The sequence below is a fragment of the Sesamum indicum genome, linkage group LG9 (assembly GCF_000512975.1).
Source record: "Sesamum indicum cultivar Zhongzhi No. 13 linkage group LG9, S_indicum_v1.0, whole genome shotgun sequence".
Lineage (NCBI taxonomy): Eukaryota > Viridiplantae > Streptophyta > Magnoliopsida > Lamiales > Pedaliaceae > Sesamum > Sesamum indicum.
In genome coordinates this window covers 3,501,624-3,511,097 of record NC_026153.1, presented here as the reverse complement: position 1 = coordinate 3,511,097, position 9,474 = coordinate 3,501,624, and the positions used below count along the sequence as shown (strand labels likewise).

The 9,474-nt window shown below is 37.5% G+C and overlaps 2 protein-coding genes across 2 annotated transcripts in view; one reads left to right on the top strand and one right to left on the bottom strand.

Moving 5' to 3' along the window:
* Positions 1 to 926, bottom strand: part of LOC105170464 (trans-cinnamate 4-monooxygenase) — a 3,222-nt gene extending 2,296 nt beyond the window's left edge. The window contains exon 1 of the mRNA XM_011091228.1: positions 66 to 926. Within this exon, the coding sequence (XP_011089530.1) occupies positions 66 to 844 (779 nt within the window). The 5' untranslated portion in view covers positions 845 to 926. The remainder of the gene's footprint in view (positions 1 to 65) is intronic.
* LOC105170465 (trans-cinnamate 4-monooxygenase-like) lies at positions 6,618 to 9,035 on the top strand. Its single transcript, XM_020696731.1, has 3 exons — positions 6,618 to 7,471; positions 8,003 to 8,145; positions 8,278 to 9,035. The coding sequence occupies exons 1-3, from the start codon at positions 6,903 to 6,905 to the stop codon at positions 8,874 to 8,876; spliced, it is 1,311 nt and encodes a 436-aa protein (XP_020552390.1). The 5' UTR covers positions 6,618 to 6,902; the 3' UTR covers positions 8,877 to 9,035.

The following is a 9,474-nucleotide window of genomic DNA, read 5'->3' as shown; positions in this document are numbered from 1 at the left end:
GTGTTGAGATGTTTTGGGGGGGGGGGGGGGGAGGGTGAACGCTGGATGCAAGAAAGGGGAATTACTTTCTTTGATGAACAAGATCCTTGAAAAGATTCAGCCTTCTGATGGTAATCTCCCTGCACATATTCATATACCCTCTCAAGAAAGGCCTCAAGAAGGGAATAAAATCAGCAAAATTGCCAAGGCTGTGTCCCAGTCTACTCCTTTCACCATTACTCTCTTTCACCTTCACAAACAACGCATCCTCCTCACTCTCAAACCTCTTCCCGATCAGTATCTTATACACATTATTGTACACCATCAGCTGCAGCCTCCTCCTCAACACGATCCCCTCCGCCGCCGCCGCCGGATTCCTCCTGACATCCTCCACCACCGCCGCTGCCTCCTCCTCCCACTCCCTGTGCCGCTGCTGCACCACCTTGTTCCCGGTAAAGGGCGTCGCCACGATCCGCCGCATCTTCCTCCAGTGATCCCCGTAGTCGGTGAAGATCATGTCCCGGCCGTTGCCGGTGAACATATCGTAAACGATGTTTCTTGAGCGTGAACCGAACTCCGGTCCCTGAGTCAGCAGGACTTCTCCGGCGAGCTCTTTTGATGAGACGGCGACAATGTTGAGTTGGCCCAGCCTGAGCAGGACAACGTCGCCGTATTTCTTGGCGTAGTCTGTGAGAACGTGGTGGTCTAAGTTGTTACCTATTTGGAGCCAGCTTCCGAATATCGGGAAAGAGAATGGGCCTGGAGGGAGTTTAAGGCGTTTGGCGTGCAGTTTGGAGACTAAGATGGCCGTTGCTACGGCGGAGAAGAGGCCGAGAAGAGTCTTCCCGAGGAGGAGAAGATCCATTATAGCTTTTCTTTGGTTTGAAGTTCTTCAGTAAGTGGCTTAGAATTGTAGGTGATATTGCTCATTGTATGTGGCTTCATTTTTTATGTATTTATAGCTGCGGGACTGTAAATTAATACCATCTATTTTAATTATTGCTAAATTTTGATTATTAAGTTAATAGTTGTTATCTAGGTTTAATTCTCAATTATATCCTCTTTCTCTATATATGTATATCAATTATAATAAAAATACTTGTCATAATTTTTAATTATGATTTATTTATCGTCTCACTTGAAAAAGCATGCATGGTAGATAAATGTTGTGCGAACATGGTTAATAGTCACCACAACAAAAAAATAAGTGACAGTTTTATGATTGTCAATAAAAATATATATTAAATGACAATAATTTTGATTTCAATAATCTGTCACTATAAATATTTAGTGGCATATCTTTAATGATAATTGAATGACATACATATGTAATTATATTATCATTATACATGTGTCACTAATTACTTATAATAACGATTTTATATATAGCGATAAAATTTACTTAAATATTGTCACTATTAAAATTATGAAAATTGTTGAACTGACAAAATAAAAATTTTTATAACTTAATATATATAATTAGTGATACTTTTAACTCTATTACTAGATTTATTATTGCTAATATTCTTTATTTTTTATAGTGAGTATTTTTCATCATTTTTTTAATTTTAATCAGGATAATTAATTATAATAAAAAATTATATTTTGTCTATTGTGACACATATGAGGTGAATTTTTTATATATAATACAAATTTGCAGTAGAAAATCGAATCATAAGTAATGCTGTCAAGAATTTAGAATTTAGAATTCTGATGAGCAAGGGCAGGGCGCCTAGAGTTATTCATTTTACATAGTAACATGAATTTTTAGTTCTCTTACTATTTTCAAATTAGCAACCTTTAAAGTTAACCAAATAATTATATGTAAAATGTTGAAACTTAAGGTGCAAATCTCATCGTTATCTTTTTAGTCAGGGAAACCAGAAAAAAAAAATGACTGTTTGTTACGACTAATTGTCATAATTAATAGTAAAATGTTAAACATAGTAAAGGAAAATTCTAGTCCGAAAATGACAAGTCCAATATACTTAACGTATGATTGATCTACAGTTCGGGAAAAATGGTCAACACACTGGTTTGGTTCGATCAAACATAATTCAGGCAAGAATTTTCCATATAGCAAATGTATTTGAGAATGGCTACACAATAGTTATTAGCTGTTGTTTTGGCAGGCAATGTCATAATATTAGTTGCAACTAAAAATTATAGTAAGTATTTTGGTTGAAGCTAAAACTATCATAAATGTTAATCAATTATGATTAAAATTTATTTTTTTGCATCAATTTTATAATTATGTTGAATAATAGGATTTATCATAATTTTTTTTGAGTGAGACATTACTCATTACTCATTGCTTGTTTATAAGTAACATAAAAATACCTTTTTGGGTTTTGTATCTAATATGAGAGAGAAGTAGAGGTGCTAGTTTCTTTCCCAAGGCCCTAAGACTCAAAACCTCTGACTTATTCCCTTCTTACATCCACTTGCAGTGAGAATTGTCTGACTTATTCCCTTCTTACATGCACTTGCACTGAGAGTTGTCTGCCCTATAGTTGAAGAAAAAAAGCTAATCCCCTTCATACTTTCTTGCTTTCATCCCAGGGTAGGAGCCTTAGGGAGAAGTTGATTAACATTCCTACGTTTTAGGGACTGATTTAGGAGAAAGTTATCTCATTTTCTACGTATTTATTACAGGTTTTTGGTACAACATCTCAAATCATGTACAAAAAAAAATATCTTTAACCTTGACAACAAGACGGAACGTTTTCATAAACTTATAGAAATAATATTTTTATTTTTTTTAGAGAAGTAATAATTTTGCTATCTTATCAAATTAGTCATCAATCAGTATTTCAACGCAACTATCCCTACCTAATTAATTACAATTATGTAATATATAACACTTTGCATACGGAAAAAATGAGACAAATACAAACACTTGAACTTTAACTTTTAGTGTACACAATGGCACGTCTCTTATTATTGTTTTGTTTTGTTTTAAATTACAGCAAAGATTGAATCGTGATGAAATTAGTCATCAACTTACAACAAGAAAGAAAATCACGAAACAAACTTCATTGCAATTAGAGATATCATTTTCACGCATAACACGAGATACTCGCCATTACCATTTATTGAATATTATAATATTTCAAAATATCACAAAGTGAGAAAAATATGTTATTATGACGGCAACAATCCGTCCCAATTTGCATCGATTTTACTTCAACGGATGACATCATCTTGGATTTCAAACTAAACGTTCGCTGCAAAATCCACAACAGAGTAAGACGTGTCTCATGCACAGAAAAACCATCCCAAAACTTTTGCCTCCCTATCCCAATGGATATTTGCCAGGGATGCCTACAGTTGCAATAGGGTTGGTTATTGCGACCATTGGGACACATCTCATATTGGCCTTATTAAATTCTCAAAAAAAGACTTGCTACAAAGAGTATGTCTTTTTTTTTTTTTAAATATTTACATTAGAAAGTGAAATTTAATTGGTTCTCTTATGGTCTCTTTCTTGTACCGGTGTTTGCATTGCAAGAGAGTACATCACTCCTATAGAGCCTTAAGCATGCAGTATTTTTTAAATATACTGTTTTATTTATTGCCTTGAAATTCTAGTTGCTCATCTCTGAAGTCAAGAGTTTGGTATGCAAATTTTGCCTCACATGAAATTCCAAGAGTTGAAATTGTATAATTAAATTATATTACATGGATGTTACTTCTAATGTTTGCTTTAAATGAATTAAATTTTCTAACCGCTATGCATGGAAAATGCATAATAACCTGTTGACTTAATAGATTATGATAATAGCTAGTATTTAAAGACCATGTAATGATCTATGACTCTGTTCTCATGTAATACTCTGTCGCAAGATTTTTTTTTTGGCAATATTGCATTTTTCGTCCTGTATGTATAGGGGTATGGCAAATTTGGTCCTCTAACTATCGCGGTGGCAATTTTGGTCCTGTATCTTTCGAATTTTCGCAATTTTGGTCCTTCAGCCTATTTTAGGACCATTTTGCCCTTCTAGCGAAAAATGAACCTTAGCCCCTATCATGCTTCAAGTTTGGCCCAACATGCTTCCGAAATAAACTAAGCCCTCATAAATTCATACCTTTTTTCGACCGCCTTGTTCCCGGGTATTCCAAGTCCTCGATTTTACGGACCTCTTCCAACCACACTACTGCAGTAGATGGTTCGCAGGTACTTGGCTCCTTCAGCAACAAACAGCACAGCCCTATTTCGTTTCCTACCTTAGGGCGTGAAAGAGACTCCAATATTGGGAATTAATAAAGGTTTGGATAAACAAATTGAACAGAAGCCTAACTTTTTATTGAAGAAATATAGAAAATATTACATAGATATTATTCCTCCATTGGAGGAGACAACTGTTTAGCCTCTCATAGGATAGAGGACTAGACTCGTTGGGGAAACCCTTTGAAGAGTAGGAGAAGTTTTTCTGATGATCCCCTTCTGCTTCATTGCCACATTATTTATAGGGGTCCGCAGACTTCAAACTCGGACTCCAACTTGATTTTTTGACGACGTCATTGCTTCTGTCATCACCTTGTCTTTTTCAAATGACGTCATTGCATACGTCATCGCCCCGTCCTTTCCAGCTATTGGTCATTATGGTTTGTCGGCCATGTGACTTCCAGTTGTCTTCCTTGTTTTGTTGACTGTCGGCTTTTGTTGTTTTCTATCGACAGTCTTATCCTTTCGACCTTTTACCTCTCTTGGTAAAATTTTTTCTCTTTTCCTTGTCTTGGTCCGGTTCGGGTTTATTTTTCGTGATCCGAATCTTTGTCCCGAACAGGGCTTTTCTTGTTTCTCGCAGCAAGGGCACAGATGGTTATGCCATTGCCCAACATGCAACATGTTGCACGTCTTCATCCTTGTGGCTTCGGTTGCTAGCAGCTTATTTTTCCAGATTAACATCCTCTTCTTTTCGAATAAGCTTTCAGCAAACTCCGTGCTTTTTCCTGTCATGGAATTTAACAGGAATGATCCATTCACTTTGTTTGAGAAAATCTTGAATGGATACTTGACTTTGTCCATCTCTGTGAGACAGACCCATAATCCCCAAGCTCTCCTGGTAGAAATACTATCTTCACTAATGGCTAATACCAAGGGAGCTTCTCCTGAGGCAGCTTTGATTTTGTTAAAAGCTACCATATCTGGCCTCTGCAGCTTCATGAAATGGAATGCTGGATGAGACCCCTTTCCTGCAGTTTCTGGAGCTACTGAAATAAATTTTATCTCCAGAACATCGCCTCTTTTTAAGTGGGGGTTGTTTTGCCATGAATCAAAGACCGCCCCACTAATAGGTGCCCGTCATTGGCCTAAGGCTAATCTCTCCCTCTTTAACCCCAGAGGTGTTGGGTTCACTTGAATCAACAGGAGTTTGCACTTCCTGAGACTCAATTGTTGCCGTTTCACCAGAGTCTGGTGATGGCCTTGTGCAATTGGTACTTGAATCCGACGTTACAGGTGTAGAGCCCTGTACTCTAAAGGCATGTTTTGGGTCATGCTCCCTCAACTCACGAGTCATCCCGGAAGGTGATGCCTTTCGAATTGGTTCTCGTAAGTCGTTCCATAGCGAAGTGGATGCTAATAAGGAACTCCTTATTGCGACCTGGACCGTGTCTAGATCAGCTCTTTAGATTTGTCCGGCAACTTGAGCATTAACTGCTAGCTGTCCGAACTTTCTGTTAAGCTCCTCGAGGTTTTCCCGGAGGTGCCTGAGTCTCAACATGATGGAGTTTGCTTCAGATGCCTCCATCTCTTGTCAGGAAATCTGCAAGAACATTCTCATGAGATTTTATAACGATAATATTATAACAATAATATTGGCATTCTGTTTGCCATCTGATAATACGAGTTTTTTCTATTTTTTATTCTAATTTATTTTTTAAGAAAGCCTTGACATTAGTGTTATCAACCTTTAAAGTAAATTCTTTCGCAAGTAAAAATAAAGGCCATTTTTTGAAAGCCTTCCAAACCGCAAAGAATTCTTTCTCATTTATGTGCCAAACTTTGGCTTGTTGTTCTGAGAACAACCCTCCGGTATATCTACAGGGTTCTTCCCCTGTAGTTGTCTTCTTCATGAGCAATGCTGCCCATCTGTAATCATTGGCATCTGTGTAGACTACCAATTCGTCCATGTCCTGCGGTATAGCAAGTTTTGGAAGGTTACTGCAAACTTGTTTCAGCTCACGAACCCTTTTAGTGTGACTCGAAGAGTAATTCTTAGTCTAATAATTTTCATCACCTAATTCTTAAATTTACCATAAGATAACCAAATCTCTAAAAATATAATTGGGTTTGAACTAGAATTTTTCGATTGTGATGTGCCGGCTGATTTCACCCAATTATATGACTCAGGAGTAATTCATAGTCCAACAATGTTCATCACCTTGTTCTTAAATTTACAATAAGATAATCAAATTTATAAAAATGTAATCGGATTTGGACTATAATTTTTCGATTGTGATTTCCTAATTATTATATTCACTTAATTTGTATTAGAGAATAAATTTTTTACATGGCATCATTTTTATATACGGCTGGGACCATATTGCAAATATTTTACAAGTAGTTGCACTACATGTGCAAATCTTTGTAGAGGCAATAGTATAATAAATAAGCTTAAGAAAGATAAATAAATACCTCAGCTTGAGGACTTCGCCAATCACCACAACAAACATCTCCAACTTCCTTCCCCCTCCCCATGGATTTTCTCCTCCTCCTCCAGAAAACCCTCGTCGGCCTCTTCTCTGCCGCCGCCGCTGCCATCCTGATCTCCAAACTCCGCGGCAAGCGCCTGAATCTTCCGCCGGGCCCATTCGCCCTTCCCCTTGTCGGAAGCTGGCTCCAAATCGGCAACAATTAAGACCACCACGACTTCATAAACTACGCAAAGAAATTCGGCCAACTCTTCCTCCTCAGAATGGGGCAGCGCAACATCGCCGTAATCTCATCCACCGAACTCGCCAAAGAAGTTCTACTCACACGGGGCAAAGAATTCGGGTCCCGCTCAAGAAACATCGTGTTCGATATCTTCACAGGCAAGGGCCAGGACATGGTGTTCGCGGAGTACGGCGACCACTGGCGGAAGATGCGGCGGATCGTGTCGGTACCGTTTTTCACGAACAGGGTGGTGCAGCAGTACCGCCGCGAGTGGGAGGCGGAGGTGGCGAAGGTGGTGGAGGAAGTGAGGAGGAACCCGGCAGCGGCGGAGGAAGGGGTGGTGCTGAGGAGGAGACTGGAGCTGATGGTGTACAACAACGTGTATAAGATGATGTTTGATAAGAGGTTCGAGAGCGAAGAGGATCCGTTGTTTGTGAAGCTCAAGAGTGTGAATGGGGAGAGGAGTAAATTAGGACAGAGTCTTGAGTATAATTTTGGTGATTTTTTTCCATTTCTGAGACCATTCTTGAGAGGGTATTTGAAGACATGCAGAGAGGTGATGAGGAGAAGGTTGAATTTATACAAGGACTCTTTTATTCACCAGAAGAAGTATGTTTACTCTTTCACTCCCTATTTCATTTATTTTTCCAAAGTTATTTTATTTAATCCAAAAAATACACTTTTAGTATTATAAAATAAGATTACTTCTAGTTTTCTATTTTACGAAATTTTTAAAATAGTTTAAAAATTTTAAAAACTTGATGCATTTAGTCGTTTGCTTTATGGTATTTCTAAAATAGTCAAACTTGACAAAATTCGATACATTTAATTGGTCCTCTACTTTATGTAATTTATTGGACTACTTGTCTTGAGTCTTCCTAATTCTGAAATCATTTAAAAAGTTCTTTAAGATAGAGGATTAAAAGTGTTGAACCTCTTATCTCATGATTACTAAAGTGTAACTTTGCCTATTCAATTGTATTTGATATTTGTGTTTTATATTTGATACTCCGCGCTTTCCGAAGTTCAATAATAAAATATTTGATAAAATATGTTGACGTTATATCATGAGGTTAGATCTAATTACACAAACATTCTTTTAATCCTTAATTGTATAATGTTTTGGAATCTCAACAACAGGAGTGTGGTTGCAACTAGAAATGGGATGGTAGAGAAGAATATTGACCTGAAATGTGGCATCGATCACTTTCTTGAAGCGCAGAAGAATGGAGTGATCAATGAAGACAATGTCCTCTTCATTGTTGAGAACATGAATGTTGCTGGTATATCAATCTTTTAATTTGTTTTTCAAGATTTTATGTTTTAATTAATTTCTTAATTCTAAAGCTAAAAGAATATTAGTTAATTAATCGGATATATATTATTTCAATTATGTGAATTATATGTATGTTCAGCAATAGAGACAACTGTTTGGGCGCGGCGCTTGAGAATTGCAGAACTCATCAACAACCCTAAGATCCAAGCAAAACTTCGGACTGAGATTGACACCATTCTCGGCCCGAAAAATCAAGTTACGGAGCCCGACACCCACAAGCTCCCATACCTTGAGGCCGTGATCAAGGAAACTCTTCGCTTGAGAATGATAGGTCCTTGTTTGGTCCCCCATATGAACCTCCACCAAGCCAACCTCGGGGGCTACGATATCCCTGCCGAGTGTAGAATATACGTTAATGCATGGTGGCTAGCCAACAACCCGGCCCATTGGGAAAGGCCCGAAGAATTCAGGCCCGAAAGATTCTTGGAGGAGGAGTCTAATGTGCAAGTTAATGGCAACAACATCAAGTATATTCCATTCGGGGTTGGCCGGAGGAACTGCCCTGGAATGCTCATTGCCATGCCTGTCCTAGGCATAACTTTGGGCAGCCTGGTCCAAAATTTCGAGCTTCTGCCTCCTCCCGGGCAGTCGAAGATCGACATGACTGAGAACAACGGGCAGTTTGCAACTCGGATGTTGAACCATGCCACCATTGTGTTGAAGCCAAGATATGTCTGAAGGTTCAATAATATCTTTGGAAGTTATGGTATAATTAAGTGCATGCATGTATTTATGTGCATATTTGCACCAGGAAGCAAAATGTGTGTATTTAGTTGTGGTTTTTGAATAAAAATGTAATTAAAATAATCTTGTTTGCCTGTAATATCGGGTAAATCACATTGACGCTCTGTGAGTATACATTAAGACAGTTAAATTATACCAACAAATACCATTTACCATTTATAAAATTGTAAATACACCCATTGAGTATGTTAACGTAATTTGGTTAGAAAATTGTATGTGACCTAATCGAAATGAGGATTCCGACTAAAAAAAGTACTAAATTGCTAAAATTTTAAATTATAAGACTAAATTACAAAAATAAATTTTTATAAGACCAAAAATATCATTGCTTCTAAATTAATACACGACTAAAATTGTATCTTTTTTCTATTAAATGTCATTAAACGCACATTGATCTGGAGAGATAGATATACTGTTGAAGGCTATGATCAGATACACTTCATGGATCAATACCTTGTATCCCCTTGATTGAACTGAAATCATATTCAAAGTGCTTGCTTTCATCAAAAGAAAAAAGAGAAAAAAAAAAATC